At 34.5% G+C, this 17440-nt stretch overlaps 3 protein-coding genes across 3 annotated transcripts in view; 2 read left to right on the top strand and 1 right to left on the bottom strand.

Annotated features, from left to right (window-relative positions):
* The window catches only part of LOC111445295 (mitochondrial import inner membrane translocase subunit TIM44-2), a 16977-nt gene extending 12894 nt beyond the window's left edge, over positions 1–4083 (top strand). The window contains exons 10-15 of the mRNA XM_023083589.1: positions 749–817; positions 904–976; positions 1154–1258; positions 2454–2525; positions 2624–2686; positions 3322–4083. Of these exons, the coding sequence (XP_022939357.1) occupies positions 749–817; positions 904–976; positions 1154–1258; positions 2454–2525; positions 2624–2686; positions 3322–3453 (514 nt within the window). The 3' untranslated portion in view covers positions 3454–4083. The remainder of the gene's footprint in view (positions 1–748; positions 818–903; positions 977–1153; positions 1259–2453; positions 2526–2623; positions 2687–3321) is intronic.
* Positions 4084–8839: 4756 nt separating this feature from the next.
* LOC111445107 lies at positions 8840–13647 on the top strand. Its single transcript, XM_023083336.1, has 6 exons — positions 8840–9659; positions 10093–10304; positions 10809–11097; positions 11214–11299; positions 11377–11468; positions 12643–13647. Exons 1-6 carry the CDS (start codon positions 9336–9338, stop codon positions 12873–12875), a joined length of 1236 nt encoding a protein of 411 aa, XP_022939104.1. The 5' UTR covers positions 8840–9335; the 3' UTR covers positions 12876–13647.
* A 714-nt stretch (positions 13648–14361) lies between these two features.
* Positions 14362–16192, bottom strand: LOC111445108. Its single transcript, XM_023083337.1, has 3 exons — positions 15983–16192; positions 15686–15891; positions 14362–14881 (listed from the first exon to the last, which is right to left on the bottom strand). The coding sequence occupies exons 1-3, from the start codon at positions 16073–16075 to the stop codon at positions 14572–14574; spliced, it is 609 nt and encodes a 202-aa protein (XP_022939105.1). The 5' UTR covers positions 16076–16192; the 3' UTR covers positions 14362–14571.
* Between the last annotated feature and the right edge of the window lie 1248 nt (positions 16193–17440).

A 17440-nucleotide genomic window follows, 5' to 3' on the forward strand; every position in this document is an offset into this window, starting at 1 on the left:
CCCCCCCCCGCCCATGGTAGTTGAGAACTCCCCAATCAAGGCTAAAAGGGCAAAGTATTGTGTTTTCCTATTGGACAATGGGTGGTGGAAACCTAGAGAAAGAGAGGAGAGCTTCCGAAGGAAGGGAGAGAAGCAGAATAGCAGCCACCGAATGGCTTCTTACTAATTTTCTGTACTTTTTTGTTTCCTCTAAAAGACAATAAAATTCCTTCCAAATGTTCTAGAAACCTTCTAAACGAAGTAAAATTCTTCTTTTTATGGAAACAATTCTTGTTTTTTTCTTTTTAAAAAACTCTTACTTGATCTTTGTCCTCATTTTTCTGCCAGCTTCATTCACGTTCCTCGATGCTGATCTCCCTAGCAAGTCCTTTTCAAGGGACTGTTTATGGCATATTACTCTCTTTCTATATTTGTACACCGGTCCTTAATATGCCACTTCAAATATTTTAACCTCTGAAAATTTTTAAGACGAGCGTACTCTTCTATACCATTGTGGTCCATGCCCTTAAGTCTTGGAAACAAGAGCATTCCTTAGAAGCCAGAACACGGTCCAACAATGATTGAATTGGCTGCTTGAGTTGTGAGCCTGATGATGGCCAATTTGGTATTTTGTCCACAAACTGTATCCTTGGTTATTCTGTTCCGCTTTTGTTCTCCTGTCATGGTTGTATGTTTCTGTATTTTATTGCTGCCAAAATTTTACTTATTTATAGCCAAATTTTTTATTTATTTATCTTATATCTCACAGCATAAATGAAAACGTCTTCCAAGAATCAGATGCTGCTACATCATTCAAGGAGATTCGTCGTAGAGATCCGTGAGATATTTCCTTTGGAGCTTTAATACTTTCTGTCTGAATTAATGTTCTGATTTAGTTTTTTTCCTCTTTAATTCTGTGGATAGGTATTTCTCTTTACCAGATTTCGTATCAGAAGTTCAGGAAGCAATCAAACCAGTGTTAACTTCTTATATAAAGGTTAGCGCGATGCTTATATCTAAGCTGAAAGTTACTTTTCTCACCTCACCAAGGATTATCATTACTATTTATGTTGTATTTCTTCTAATTATTTCTTGCATAGCATCTGGTTTGATGATTAAAGTAGACTTTCTGACATGGATGTTTTCAAGTCATAACAAATACCCGATACTTCAGGGAGATGCTGAAATTTTGAAGAAATATTGTAGTGGTGAGGTGATAGAACGTTGTAAAGCAGAGCATCAGGCTTACCAGAGCCAAGGTATCTTCTTCGATAACAAGGTAAGGATATATTGTTTAAATACTCTGCTCTTTTGTTATTGAAATTTATTGCTTTTTTTTGTTTGGGGCTTGATGGTGGTGCATCTATATTCTACATCTGTAAAATAGACCTTTCTCTTGTATTATTGAGTAATTATTATCTACCGTTTTCTCAGCATAAGCTTTCCCTGGAAAGTCGGTTTGTACTGCTGCATCACTATGATGAGTATTGTTATTTCAGTTTCAGATACATGAAAAGGATTTTGCATTACAAAAACGATACAAACAATTATTTTATAATATTAACCTGCAGTACTCCAAATGAATGCTGGATTACTTTGGAATCAGGGCAGAAAGAGAGTGAGATGGAGAGAGTGTATGTGCGCGCTTAAGAGCCATCTTTCTCCAAAACATAGTTATACTGATACTTTCCTACTTTTCTCATTTACTTATTTCCTTTACGTCTGGCACCTTTCTCCAATCTAGCCGAATAACAACTCCCTAATGATATGGAACCTGCTTCTTACTTGCCAAATCTAATACACTTCCACTGCCGTACTTTCTCAATGATTGAAAGTATATTAAGTTGCCCAGCTCATCAGTTGTATGGATCCTTTTCTGCTATCTCTCCCTACTTCATTATCTACCTTCAAAACATATGCCGAAGGATTTGATTCATCCAAACAATAATATTTCTTTTTTCAATTCGGTTGGGGTTTAGGGGTAGTTTGAGCCCTTTTCACTGGAGATTTGATGATATGGGGGCGGAAAAAGGAAAACTATGGTGAAGAAAGGGAGTTGTTGGGGAAGGGATGTAAGGAAAGTGAGAAAGAGCATCTGGGCTATATGTTTGTGGAAGCATTTTGGCATGGCTGACGGTACTTTTGTTAAAACATGGCCAAAGCATTCCAAATAAAAACCATCATCATCATGTTGAGGGTAACATAGAGCATTGTTGGTAGAAGTCTAAAACTATAATACTCATGGAGTGTCTGTTGGCCTAGATGCTTGACCAAGAACCACTTATGCAACTGTATGAGTGTAGAAGAAAACATTCAAAGTTATTTGTTATTAAGCACTTTTTTTTACCGAAGTGTTTATAATTATTGTCTGGCTTGTGCTTAACATTGTGAGGTTTGCACGTTGATAGGTGGACAGTATTATAACTAATGTAAGGTTTTCTTGTATGAATACTAATTTCTTGTCTGAAAAGCAGATTCTGCACATTTCAGACGTTGAAGTGCGGGAGACCAAGATGATGGGAAACACTCCAATCATCATTGTAGCTGTACGCTCTGACAGTCTCTATGGTTCTATTGTTCTTGATTTTGTTTTTGTTGCAGGAAGAAATGATACTAATGCCTCCTTTGTACTTAATTTTTACAGTTCCAAACACAGCAGGTGTACTGCGTACGCGATGCGCATGGATCAATTAAAGAAGGTGGCAAGGTGAGTTTTGGTTTTTTCTATTTCCAATTCTGCTACATTAATGCACCGTATGTAATGAGAGTTGAATAGGAGAGAATGAGAACCCTGAAGAAATCTGAAAACTTCTAATCTCCAAAAACTTATTGCATACAAAAATAAATTGCGGAGGATTATTTGATGTTTATTGTCGCTTTTAATCATAATGTGTGGGGCGTACAAGGAAAACTGGAGAGAAAATAAACAATAGGTCCCAACAAGGAGAGAAAATTAACGTAAGGCTAGATAAGGTTCAGTTTTTGCAGACTTCCAATCCTCCAGATTACATAGATTGACGATCTATAGCCATCTAACTGTGCATTACCCTATCGAGAAGTTCTAAGAAAGAGATGTGAGATTCGTCATTTCCTTTTCATCCAAATTTCCTCAACTGCATAACAGATTTCATGGTCTAAAGATTTATGTTACTAATTGCAAATGTTGGTTTTAAACTTACAAAGCCTAAGGAAGATTGCAGTGACTCTTGGAGAGGAAAATAAGAACTATCCTATGGAGGGAGGGAATCAAAGGAGTTTTAGTGATTGACGTTTATACTTGAATTATGTTCATATTTTTTAGCGAATTCGAGATGGGTAAATGAAATGTTATTGTTATGGCAGGACACTATCCACACAGTATATTATGCATGGGCTATGCAAATGTTGGAACCTGAAGAAGTTGGAGAGGGAGCTCCTCATGCTATTTGGAGGGTTAGGGAAATGCAGCAGTTTGGTGTTCAAGCACTCATCTAGTTGCCTTCTTTGTTTTCTGATCAAACTCTTCTACTTCATCCGCCCTTGTCTATTTCTTCTCTATACTCACTCTGGTTTTTGTTAGTTTCCAGAGAAAACCAATCTATTTATCAATTTTGATTCATAAAATCTGGGGATTTGTGAAATTTTCTAAAGGAAACCAAGCAAATCATTCCCAATACTATAACAAATTCAAGTTTCTAAATTTCTTTTGAACAATCTAATAATCTTTATTACTGCTTTTTTTTGTAAGGCTTGAAGTGTTAATAAAGGCTCTTTGTCATTCAAATGTGTCGAGACAACGACAGCGACGTCGAGAGTGAGGACAATGTTCTAAGGTTCTCTTAGAAGATGACCACTTGTAAAATGAGGACCATAAGTTTTACATACCACAAATCATCTTGACCTCTCTTCTTCAATACAGAAGTGAGTGATTGGATTTGTGTTCTTTAAAAATGAAGCACATGAGAAGATTTAGGACGACATTGACAGGGTTTGACACTATCCCACCAGACAAAGATATGCAGGAAAGCAGCAACCATTGCCTCTTGTGTCCACATATTGAGTTTGCTGACTGTTCCTCAACATGTTACAGAATATTTAGCAATACTTATCCTATCCATTTCTATATTTTTTTTTTCTTTTTTCAAGCTAAATCATGTTTGTGAATAAGTCAAAACCGAAAGAATTTGAGAGTTCGAGATAAGGCGAGTGATTCTCTGATTCTCTATTCTCTTTTGTCCCTTCATTATGTTTGTCTAAAGTTAATACGACCCATCGTTATCTTATGTATGTGGAAGTCAATATTGCAATAAATGAAGTTTCGTCTTCAAAAAATACATATGTTTATAAAATTAGTCCCTACGAGCGCTACAATTATTTCAATTAAGAACCCCGTCTAAAAGAGCACAATAATATAACACCATTTTTCCTATTGTCCTACACGATAAATTTTTGTGGAAGAAGTATAGAAATGTCTATTTAATCTGCCGGGGTCCTGCCTTAAATGGAGTTGGAGTAAGAGTTCGAGAGTAGACTTCGTTTGGTTAACGGAGAAATAAAATCTATTCAAAGTCTACTCTCGTGACGTTCATGGTTAAATTAATATAGCGTGTATTTTCTAATATCTCCATCGTCAGAATTGATATTAAATACTCACCAATATTTTAGTAAAATTTAGACCTCAATATCTACATTGACATTGATATTTTATTCCATGTCAACTAAATATGGATGTTAGTTGATAAGAACGGAATATTGAATGGTAGTTATATGGTTTGGAATCGGCTAATGATCGTAGTGATCTTAGTTTGGAATCAGGTAATTAAGCTCATCTAAGCTCGTTTTAGTTATAAGGTTCATATCATCTATAGCTCCTCAGTGCTTATCTCAATCGTTGTATCATCTAGCTCCTCTAAGTTTATTCCAATAATACAGATATAAAGGTGGGACGTGACCTCGTAATCGTTTCATCCCAATTTTAAGCCCATAATTTCAACCATAGGGGAGAGACCTCGTCTTATATAATTCATATCATTTAGGGCACAACCCTAGTAGATCCTCAGTGACATCATATATGGGTTCACGTCAGGGTACAACATAGAGAATTCGGTATATACCAGGAGTGGCCCCATATGTGTGGACTCATCATGTAAAGTGTCAAAACTATATTATGAATCGAGTAAGTTTCTCTCATAAGTGATAACAGGTCGAAGGTGACATGTGATTTGTGCCTATATGAGCATGTGAAGATCGAGAAAGACAAGTGTCATGATGCAACCAAAGATAACAGTGCATCATCGAACACCCTAAGAAAAGTATGCTAAATGATACACCTTGATACAAAAGCATTACCCTCAAATAATCTCATCATACAGATGCAAAGAGTGGTTTGAAATCGTTAGGGCATGACCCTACTATACTCACATCATATCTAGGAGTATACATGTCCAACAGTGCAATTGTCCGAAAGGCTAATGCATAATCTAATGAAGCTAAGCCTCTTATCGTGCCGTGTATTTTCTCTCTTAGATTCATAACAAATCGTTCTACTATCTTAGCTTCAGTATCTACAAGTTCACGTTCAAAACAAGACAATCTAGTAAACTCTAAATTATATTCTTCAACAATCTTATTTTCTTAATTCAAATTAAAACATGTTTCTTATGACGATGGTAGAACAGTATTTTCAAAAGAATACTTATTTGAGTTAAAACCGATCCTTCATAAGACTTCTTCATCGACCCATCAACCAAATATAGATTAAAATTAAAAATTGTAAACAATAAAAGTTAAAACTAAAAAAAAAAAAAATTCTCAAATAAATTGGGACGTTTGTTATTATGAAATCATGTGGAGAGAGAAGAAGATATGCCTCATAAATGTATTATATTATATTATAAATAAAATTCCTTTTTCCACCACCAACCTTCACATCATGTGGGAGCAAATAGTACATAAATTATTTGGAAAATATTGCTTTATTTATTTCCCCTTTAATTTTTAATTTATATATATATCTATCTATATATATATATATATAGAATATGCTATCTATAATTTTCATATGGTCTAAAATGAAAGAAGAATACAATTCTTATTCTTAAGGATAAATTCCTCTACCAAAAATTGCTGACCATACAAATCCATGTAACTTTTTTGTTTTTAATGGGTCGATGTCGAAATTACATAAATAATAAATAAAATGTTATTTAATTAATATTGGTCAATGCATGAGGGCTAATATGAAAATCAAGTCCGGACCAACTAGGTCCAAAATCGAGCCCTATTAAATTGAGGTGAAGTCTATTCACAATCAGATTAGGAGTGTTCATATGACCCGATAACTTGACCGATTCGGACTATTAAATTAGTTAAATTTTGTGTTAGTTTGAGTTGGGTTAAATCTTCTAAAAACCGAAAATTTTGGTCAATGCACAAGTTGACATTTTTTTTTTTTTTGGTTGGGTCATCTTGACAAATTCTAAAATACGGTTACATTATGTGCTTATGAAATTAGTAAACTTTATAGTAATAAATTAAGACTATGGTTTATTTCCTATAATTTGAACTCTGTGATGCATATATGTTAATTATTTTTTAATTCATTTTTCATTTATGAAATTATATTTAAGAAATAAAAAATATATTTAAATGTTTGAACAATTACTTGAAACTAAATAAAAAAACACAACAATTCTTAATATATTTTTTAATTTTTCCCACGCACGTGACCAACTTTAATTATTTCCCTCTCTACCCTCCGACCGAAATTTTATTATTAATTATTAATTATTAATTGTTACTTTATCTTATTGCTTAGATCCACAATATTAGTATTTTATTTTTAGAGCATGTGAAGAAAACTATAGGTTATATCCGATTTAATATACTATATAATCTGCAAAATCTAATCTAACCGAACATCCCAAATTCGGAAATTTATTTACTTTCCTCTCGATTTTTGTTTACATAGTATTAATTATACTCGTATATTGATTATCCAAAACTCGATTTGAAATTTGTAACAACCCAGGTCCATCGCTAGTAGATATTGTCCTCTTTGGACTTTTCTTTTCGGGTTTCCCCTCAAGGCTTTAAAATGCGTCTCCTCAGCGAAGGTTTCCCACACCTGTATAAAGAGTGTTTTGTTCTCCTCCACAAATAATGTGGGACATCACAATCCACCCCCTTCGAGGCCCAGTGTCCTCGCTGGCACTCATTCCTTTCTCCAATGAATATGGGACTGCCACCAAATCCACCCCTTTGGGGCCAACGTCTTGGCACATCGTCTGGTGTCTGGCTCTAATATCATTTGTAACAACCCAGATCCACAGCTAGCAGATATTGTTTTTCTTGAACTTTCCTTTTTGGTAACAAAATTCGTTGGTTATAGAAATCAATTACGAGACCAAGTTATTAATTAGTTAAATAAATAGCGGGTAATGTTCAATTTTTAAAAAAATGATGAACATTGTAAAAACCGAGTCCAAACACCAATTCCATCTCGGGAGCTATGAATGATAAGATTTTAGTCGAACAGGTACACTATTGGAACCTAGGCTTGCACGTGTGGATCAAAATGAAGATGGTAAATCTTGTTACACATAGTTTAACGGACATAAAAAAATAAAAATAATTAAAAAAAAAACATTAGCGTGGTTTACACGCGCTCAAACACAATTTTTTTGAAATAATCGAATAAAATAAAACTCTAGCCGGACACGTGTCGAAATAAGATATGCACACGTGTATCGATCTGCCTTATTTAAGTAATCCTCATTTACCCAAAACCGACCAATCACCGTCCTTGTTTAATTAAGGTTTAAGATATTTTTCCAATGAGATGGTTCTGACAAATGGGGCCCACCAAAATTCTAATTTCCTTTTCATTAATCACGCCCGAATGGACCAAATTACCCTCTCAAATATTTTAAGCAAATTATTATAATTTCTCAATTAATTGTTCATTTTTGTGCCTATTATTTTCGGCTTTTTATTATTATTTATATCGTATATACATGGATCACGTTCTGTTACCACTGAATTTTTCATCATATAATGAAAATGTCGATGTCGAATTCATACAAATGTAAATATATTGATTGAAATGTCAACAAAAATTAATATTTGATAACGTATTAAATTCATCGCTAACAACTATATAGTTGTCCTTTAATGACATCGCCATATTACTTAAGTGTTAACCGTATTTATTGAACTTTAAAATGAAAATTAGAAATTCAATTTTATAATATATCAATTAATTAAAAAGATAAGGACTAAATAAAAGCAAATTTTAATAAATTTGTAATTTAACAAAATTAAAAAAAAAATTGTATATTATAATGATAAAATCTTAAAAGAAATTAGGAAAAATCAACTTTGGTTCTAAATTTGTATCAATTTCGCCTCAACTTTGCTTCAGTTTCACCAAATTTAACCTTACTTAATTTCCATCCTTTAATTTCCTCTAATTAACACACTAATTTTAGCAAAAAAATAAAAAAAATAAAAAATAAAATCATCATAAATTTCAATAGTTTCAATAAAATAAAATGTTTTAAAAAAAAAAACTAATAACGTTTTTGTCGGTTAAAATTTGAAATGAAATTTGATAAAATTAAAAATTTGCGATTAATAAATTATTTTCCTCCAAAAAAAAAAAAGTAAATTGACTAAAAAAACCTTTATGGAAAGGGTAGAATTGTCTTTTCAACTTTAAAGCAAGCTACTCCTACATCCTACTTTAATTAGGGCGCATGTTTTGCTTGCTTGAAGACCATAATTATAAATATATATATTATATAATTATTATTTTTGTCTTAATAAAAAAGAAAGAAATAAATAAATAAATAATAGTGTTAAAATGAATTGGTGGCTATTTTGTTCCTTGAAAAAACCGGCGTACTGGTTCTCTTCCATCTCTCTATTTTTCTCTTCTGCAATAATCGCTTCGTTTTTCTTCCATTGCTCCCTCTCTCTCTCTCTCTCTCTCTCTCTCTCTCCTCTCTTTCTCTCTCTGTTTCGACGCCATTGAAACCCTCCTTCTGTGTTTTAGATCCATGGCGTCTCAATCTCTGTAAGGTTTTCGCATTCGAAATCATCTTCTCCCATTCGATTCATCCATTGTTTTTTTTTTTCCTTTTTGACGAATCACAGAGGGCTCTGTTTTTCGTCTCTCACATTTTTCGCCGCGGATTGTCTCTCTAATTTTATCTTGCAATCAATCGTACTCTTCTGTGCTTGGGGATTTTGATTCTTATCCGATTAGTCTCCAGCGAGATTGTTGCTTTTGCATTTCGTTGACTTTTATTGAGGATTCTACGACTGCCGATCGTCATTTTCTGGAGCCACTTTTTTCGTTTGGTTTTCGAAATATAATGTTAGGTGCAGGCTTGCAGTTTGGTCGTGGTTGTGGTGACGATAGGTTTTACAATCCGACAAAAGCTCGTAGGGCGCATCAGGGCCGTCAAAATGATCAGCTCCGGAGAGCTCAGAGCGACGTTTCTGCAAGCCAATCCCCTGTTCTTAAACCGACCACGGTGTCCTCGGTGATTAGAGAAACCGAATACGGCGATGGGTGTGAAGAGCTCCCTATATCCATTGCGATGTCGGCTTTTGAGCCAGTCGTATCGTCGCTGAGTAATCTCGAGCGGTTCTTGCAGTCAATCGTGCCATCTGTACCTGCACAGTACCCTTCAAAGGTTTGAACCTATCGGAATTGGGTTTCTTTTTTCCCTTGGCTGGGATTTTGTTTTCTTTAGTATGAAAAAGTTGATTTCCAAATATTTTTAATTTTTACCTTTTGCGACTCTCAGTATGGCCCTCCTACCTCTAATTAGCGGCCACAATTTGTTTTACTGTTCGATGTTTAAGTTCTCTGTTACAACTCTGAGCCATACGACAAATAAAAGATTATGTGAAGAAAAAATCCAGTTTGCAATATGCAGATTCCGGTGGAAATTTTAATTGCTTTCCTTTTCTTGTATTTCTTAATGTTCTTCTCTATCACCTCAAGTTCATCAATGATCGATGAGGGGTCATTTTTCATAACTTGGATCAACTTTAACGCCACAATCAATGACCTTAATAATCAAGAGCTCCCCTGATTTCGTCTCCAATTGTATTTCATTGCAGACAACGATGAAGGGTTGGAGAACCTGTGACGCGGAATTGCAACCATACTTCGTCCTAGGTGATTTGTGGGAGTCTTTTAAGGAATGGAGTGCTTATGGCGCAGGTGTGCCTCTTGTATTAAACGACAGTGACAGTGTTGTCCAGTATTATGTACCATATTTATCTGGTATACAGATATATGGTGAATCCTTGAAGTCCTCTGCGAAGTCGAGGTATTCTTGTTCACTGGAAATATATTCTGTCTAGTACATTAAATTTTGATAAGCTGTTAGTATGATTTACTGGCGAAATATAACCAATTTTTCAAGTGAGGGCCAGTTTCTCTGAATGTACATGTGTTTCTTGGTCTAACCATACGTAATAATTAGAATGGTTACTGGGCCGTTCATGGATTTTTCTTGGTCAAAAGAACTATTGGAGTTGATAGCTAATATTTGGTTCGGCCATGTTATAAGTGGCAATACGTAATAAGTTTGGAAAGTACAACCTGGTGAAGGTGCTAGGAGCCAAGCATTGTCTTAGATTGTGATAAATTCTTTCTAGTTTGGTGTCATAAAAATCCAATTAAATCCCTCCATAAGTTCATTGCTTCGGTTTTAAGAATAACGTACTTCGATTTACCAAATGGGTTGGTTTAGTGTATAAAGTTTAACATTGAGTTGGTGATTAATATGCTGAATACTTCAGTAATTTGAACATGGACCTATGTGGTGTAGGCAACCAGGTGAGGACAGTGATAGTGATTTCAGAGATTCTAGTAGTGATGGTAGTAGTGATTCAGAACCTGAACGAGCACTAAAATACATGGGGAATCAACTCAATCATCACCATTTGTCTTCTGAGCTTTCTCGTAGAACGGAGAGGTTATCTTTGCGGGATCAGCTAATTGGACTTCAAGAAGACTGTTATAGTGATGAGGCTGAATCTCTTAATTCTCAAGGCCAGTTACTATTTGAGCATCTTGAACGTGATTTGCCTTATAGTCGGGAACCTTTGGCAGATAAGGCAAGTTAATGCTTTTACAGAACAGCCCCCCCTATTGGAATCAGACGAAAATAAAATACCCAAGTCCTTTCTTTTCAGCTCTTGTAACCTTACTCTAGTTTTGATACTTTCTCCAGGTATCAGATCTTGCCTTTCGGTTCCCTGAGCTCAAGACATTACGAAGTTGTGATCTATTGCCTTCCAGTTGGTTTTCTGTGGCATGGTACTGTCAAAGCCTTGAACCTAGTAGGACTTTTTATTCATGCACTTATCACTTGTGCTTTGGTGGTTCATCTGTAGGTATCCAATTTACAGGATTCCAACTGGACCAACCTTAAGGGATCTAGATGCCTGCTTCCTCACCTTTCATTATTTGTCTACGCCAATGGGAGGTAATTGTAGCTTCTTTCTTCTTAAACGACTAATATTTTGTGTGTAATGCTTTCTTTCTTTTGTTCTATATAATGGTTTTACCCCTCCCCCCTCCCCCTCCATTTCATCTTTTTCTTCATTGGAACTATTTTATAAGGAATCCAATTTTCATAGCTAAATTTATTGTTTTTCTATGTTATTTACTCCAACTTGTGTGGAGATTGGTCTCCGACTTTCTGTTGAAATGGTTTTTATTTATAAACTGGTGCTCTTCATTCAAGTATTCATGGACGATTTGGTATCTTAAGAATGGAAATACCAATGTGATATGAACCGTGAAGGACATTAGATTACTATTCATATATTTTTTTTATAATTTTGATGTAATTTTATCATTTTTATAACATTAAGTACGAGTGTTTGTGTCATTTTGAATTGCTCGATGATGTGACTTGCATTTAGGATTTTGGGAAGCTATTTAAAGCTTGAGTATTAGGTTGTAAGAATAGATACCGATGAATTGAGCTTTAAGTCTTTGCACTTTTTCCTTCAAACTTAGCTTAAGAGAGCTTCTTGAATTTTGCAATTCATGTATTGAGTTGCATGCCAAATACAGTTAAATATGATTAATTTTCCCATCTTGTGGAGTGTTTGAATTTTGAGAAAAAGAACTTATTATTGACTTGGGAGTTTTGATTTTAAGGCAATCTATGTCGAACCTAATCCTTAGAGTGATATCACACCGATTTTGGAGTGGTAGTGTTGGTGAATTGGGGATTCACATACCGAAAAGGTTCATTATTTCAATTTGCTAGGGTTATTTTCCCATTTGATATCCGAGCATTTCTTATATCATATCACAATGGCTTGTTTTTTAAATAGTTGTGTGTAAAAGATTTGGCCCGCACATTGGACCTGTTTGACGAAAACCAACGTCCATTGAGTTCTGATTTTTATGTCCTGGCTGTTATTTGTTGCGATGGAAATTTCAATAAACTGTTAATTATGTGGTAATTGGCTCCTCATGGTTCTAACTTTCAGACAAGTTGTATTTCTTCATGCAACATTGCGAATTTACAAATATAATTGCATCTGGGGTAGTTGTATCCGAATTGTTGATAAAATGATTGGCCTCTTCATGTTGGTTTGCTTCTTAAATCCTTCGATACTGATTCCTTCATATATCATTTACAGGGGCACGTAGTGTTCAAGGTCCTGTAGTAACGTATCCTAGTGATATAGATGGTATTCCTAGGATGTCCCTACCAGTTTTTGGTCTAGCTTCATACAAGTTTAGAGGGTCTTTATGGACTCCAAATGGCGGACATGAGTGGCAATTGGCAAATTCACTTTTGCAGGACGCCGAGGATTGGTTAAGAGAACGTTGTGTAAATCACCCTGACTTCATCTTCTTCAGCCGACGGTGAAATCCTTGCAACATGTACAATCCATAAACCTAAAGGTGGGAAGTCAAGATATCATAATTCAGTACCGTGTTGTAATTTTCTCTTTGTGATGCTGTTCTACTTCAGAAAATGGAAATGGAAAAGGAAAAGGAAAAAAGGAAGAGTTTGTGATGAGATGGTGAAAATAACAACAGTTTGTGATGGGATGGTGGTGAGGTTGGTAGATGACGAATTGAGAAAAGTTCAGACAAAGGTCAAAAAGGGAAAAAAGCAAAGCAAAAAAAAAAAAAAAAAAACAGTTGGATGAAGATGTAGAAGGTGTAGCAAAAACATTGCCCCCAAAGCTGGTGATACTTGCTGCTTGTGCTGCCTAGCAGGTTTTATCCTCTCTTTTTTCTCTTTAGTTACTGAAAGTTCTTTTTAATAAGTTATTAACTGTAGGTGAAATGAAAGGAAAAGAAAAAAAAAAGGAAAAAAGAAAAGAAAAAGAAAAAGAAAAAGAAAAAAAGAAAAAGAGGCCCTTTTTAGTGTGCTGATGAAGATGTTTAGAGTGTAAACTATGGAGAGGATTTTTGATAGGAAGGTTATGGTAGGAGTAAGCTAAGGTAGCTTATGTGGATCCCCCCCGCTCCAATGTATTTGAATGTTGGTTATGCTCCTTAGTTGCTATTGAAAACTGTATAATTTACTATGAAGAGCTTCGTTATCAATGAACCATGTCATTATTCAAGCTCTATCACTGTGTTCCTTGTTTGTTTTTTGTTTGAATGGAGAAGGGGTGAATCTTTTATGCAGGTTTGATCCCATTGTTTAGGTGTTTCAAACAAACTTGTTGTTGTTGTGTATCAAATAATGATAGCTGCCTGCATCATATTATATTGGCTTGGCTGTGCCCATACTTAATTTCTATTACTGTTTCATGACTGCCTTGCATTTGTGGTTGTTTTCAATTTGAATCCATTGTATGTATGTTGTAATGCCCCTTTTAAAAGTGGTTGTAGAGGCCTCAAAGTGCTTTCTTTTTGTAAAAAAATTATTTATAATTGTTAGTGTTTTGGTTCATATTCGACATTTTGTTTTCTAAAATTTGTCTCTAGGGTACTTATAATCAATGAATCTCTATTAGTATGAGACTTTTTGAGAAAGTCTAAAGTAAAACAAGGAATACTATCTCCATTGGTATGAGACCTTTTGGAGAAGCCCGAAACAAAATCATGAGAGCTTATGTTCAAAGTGGACAATATCATACCATTGTGGAGAGTTGTGTTCGTCTAACAATAACCCGTGCTTGACTCGAAAATATAGTTTTTGAAGAAAAAAAAAAATAAACACATACATCTGTTAGAGATCAGATAGTTTTAGAAATGTTTAGCTATAAATTAATGCAGTTAAGTTATATTTAGATTGAGAACTAAAATACGACCCGACTTCTCGACATACTGGACTATACTTGTCCAGTAAAAAGATCTCATCACGAAGCAAATTATATAATGGGAGTGAAAATAAATGGTTCAAAATTCAGATAAACATTGAATGTTGGAGGCAGTTATACCACAACAGATATGATAATAAAAGCTACATTTTTCACACCTGAATTATGTTTTGAAACCACTTTACATATTTATAATTTAGCAACAAGAACTTAACATTTTGTTCAATAAAAGCTCTAATCAACATTGAGTCTGCTGCAACTTCTAATAATCAAATCCTGCCATGGCTAAGCCTTCTCGAATCGTCCCGTTGATCGATCGTGCTGCTCGTGCCCTGAAAAACTAGGGGGCACCATGCCAACACCTTCATTCTGGTGCTTCTGCCAGCCTCCTGTATCAGCTCTGGAGTGCGCTATGTAGTAAAGTATTGAAAACACCAATGACAGAAATGTCAAGGCTGCTGCAGCGGCGAACACCCCGCGCCGAAGCATGGAGCACGACAAGTTCTTGATCGGCAATGCTCCTCTGAACTTGGTGTGGTAGGCATTCCTCACAGACCCAGCTAGCAACAAAGACTCAGCTCCCAAGAAGAGATGCCTAGATTCATTTCTCAAAATTTAGCTCTAAGAACATATGAAACAGATTGGGTTTACCACGATGAATCAACTTAGAATTTTCGATTTGGATTCAACCGTTAGTGTCACAACCTAACTATGGGGCTTAATTCCCCTTAAGGCTGGTCGTGAGCGTGTCAAGATCACGACGCTGTGCAGTAAAGAATGTAGGACCATGACAGTTAGCATCAGTTCATAATCCCAAACCATACAAGAGTCTCTCAATCATATCCTCATACAAACATTTTAAGCAAAACGAAGAATCCATTTATGGTGAAAGCAACTAAGCAGAAACATAATTCATCAACTCAGGACATATTTAATCCATGATGTTCAGTTAGTCAATACTGAAAATGAATGCTGAAACAGATATTTGGACAAACCAAGAATCACTAGACTAGGATTATAGTACTTTTTCGACAATCAAGAATTTCATTTTCATCCCATCTAAGCTGAATTGGTGAAGTTCTTCTGAATGGAACTCTATCACAAGATTATTTAGATTTGAGCAAAAGCAGTGGGATCAAGAAATGATCTCGAAAGTAAAGGCCATGCCAAGATTTTAGAGACAAGCTCTCCAATCTGCAGAAACTTTAATCAAAACAGTTCAAAATTCTAGGCCAAATGATTCACATAACTAGAAACAGGATTAGGGGAAGTCTAGATAAATGGATCCGTCGGTAGGTTCGAGTATAATTTGAGAACCGCAATAATTTCTCACCAATATTCTATTCAATTCGAGATATCGATTTACAAACAACTAGAGAGAGAAGAAATAGAAAAATACCAGGAAACGATGAAGAGGATGATGGCACAGACGGTGGATCCTCCACTTTTCAAGCCTTTACCACAGCAGAGACACCTCGTGACAACCATAAGCACTGTGTGGCTAATCAATAGCAAACCAAACGCCACAAGACCGTACACCGTCGACGCATCGGAGTCATAGACGCAGTGAGTAGTCTCGTCGTACTCATCTGGCTGTACCGTTGCCTTTAGGGCCCATAAACGCACACAAACAAGAACTTAGAAGCTTACGGAAGCCTAAATCCACAGAAAAATCAGAAAAAAGCGGAAGAGATACCGTGCTTCGGCGCATTTCAGCTCCGATGGCGAAGACGAAGGCAATTAGATGCAGAGAAGCGATTATAGCTACGGAGGCCAAAGAAGTAGCCATTATTGTCGTTATTGCGGTTCTAATCGAACTCCGGTGAGGTCTCCGATCAGCGGCGGCCACTGCCAGTTCTCTTGTTGTCCATTTTTCAAGAAATAATATATATCATTGCTTTGGATGCTTTTTGTTTTTACTTTATTTTCTATATTTACTTTTACTTTTTGTTTTTATTTTTATTATTTATTTTTTTTTGGGGAAAAATATTATTTTAATTTGATATAAGTAGGAATTTTCTTACCCAAAATTTGGAAGTGTATAAACTAAAAAAAATTTAAATTTAATATTTTATGCATTTAAATTCTAATTTTAATTAAATTTAAATTTATTATTATTTTCATTTAATTCAATAAATGGTTGGTGTGAGTTCACGATTTGGATATTTAATGAATTGAATGGGGTTGTCGTTTCAAATAAATAAATAAATAAATAAATAAATAAATATATATATATATATATAGATAAAAGTAATAACTAGATTTTTCTAAATTTTTTAATTTAACATAAATTTTTAATATCTTAAATTGAATTTCTGGAAGAATTTATTAAGAAATTTAGTTGATAATATATTTTTTCTTATTTTCAGGTAGCAGTGTATTTTCTCTTATTTCAATTTAGTTTGTTGTATTCTATCTGAACGTTGTGAATATTAATGAAAATTCGACTTTCGGTCCCACTTATGTTTCTCATTCTTAACAGAATTGCACAATACTAACCATCGTTAAACGAATCAAGATCTGACTTTGATTACCTAACGCTATTCATAGTTTGTTGTGTTAAACACTTAAGACAATGAAGCAAAAGTGAATCTAGGCCGGGAGTTCCTCCATATGCCTCCTTCTCGGTATGACATCACACAAACAACAATAATTATATCTTCAATGTCATTTGACACGTCAATTGTTATTGTTCTCCTATGTTAGCTTTTCGACTTTGCAGAAAATGGTATGGATCTTCGGGTTACTATACATAATATATATATTATATATATATATAATATGTGGGAGGTGGGCTCAGTAGATCTTTTAGCTTATCAGCTTTTCAAATTCAATGGGTTATAAATAATTCAAACTCTAAAATATCTAAGATATTTATGGTTAATTAGAAATTATTATTTTTATATTTTAGTTTGACCAAAAATAATTGTCTAGATATTTTAAAAATTAATATTTAGATTATTGAAAAATATATTTTAAAAATTACCATTTAAATATTTTAAGAATAAATTTATTCTAACTATAAATATAAATACTTTGAACTCATTAAGTTTTTATTTTTTATTATTTTTTTATTTTTTTATTTTTTTATCTCTGTGTCTTGTAATCTTTTTTTTTTTCTTGGTATAAATAAAGAGTGTCGGTGTTTCCTACG

The sequence above is a fragment of the Cucurbita moschata genome, unplaced genomic scaffold (genome assembly GCF_002738365.1).
Source record: "Cucurbita moschata cultivar Rifu unplaced genomic scaffold, Cmos_1.0 Cmo_Scf00007, whole genome shotgun sequence".
Taxonomy (NCBI): domain Eukaryota; kingdom Viridiplantae; phylum Streptophyta; class Magnoliopsida; order Cucurbitales; family Cucurbitaceae; genus Cucurbita; species Cucurbita moschata.

Excerpts from the sequence above, each read along its gene's own strand:
- LOC111445107 (XM_023083336.1), top strand. The coding sequence starts at position 9,336 with ATGTTAGGTGCAGGCTTGCAGTTTGGTCGTGGTTGTGGTGACGATAGG. Across the intron at positions 10,305-10,808 it reads AAGTCCTCTGCGAAGTCGAG|GCAACCAGGTGAGGACAGTG; the intron begins GTATTCTTGTTC and ends TATGTGGTGTAG. Across the intron at positions 11,098-11,213 it reads GGGAACCTTTGGCAGATAAG|GTATCAGATCTTGCCTTTCG; the intron begins GCAAGTTAATGC and ends TACTTTCTCCAG.
- LOC111445108 (XM_023083337.1), bottom strand. The coding sequence starts at position 16,075 with ATGGCTACTTCTTTGGCCTCCGTAGCTATAATCGCTTCTCTGCATCTA. Across the intron at positions 15,892-15,982 it reads CTGAAATGCGCCGAAGCACG|GCAACGGTACAGCCAGATGA; the intron begins GTATCTCTTCCG and ends TGGGCCCTAAAG. Across the intron at positions 14,882-15,685 it reads ATCCTCTTCATCGTTTCCTG|GCATCTCTTCTTGGGAGCTG; the intron begins GTATTTTTCTAT and ends AAATGAATCTAG.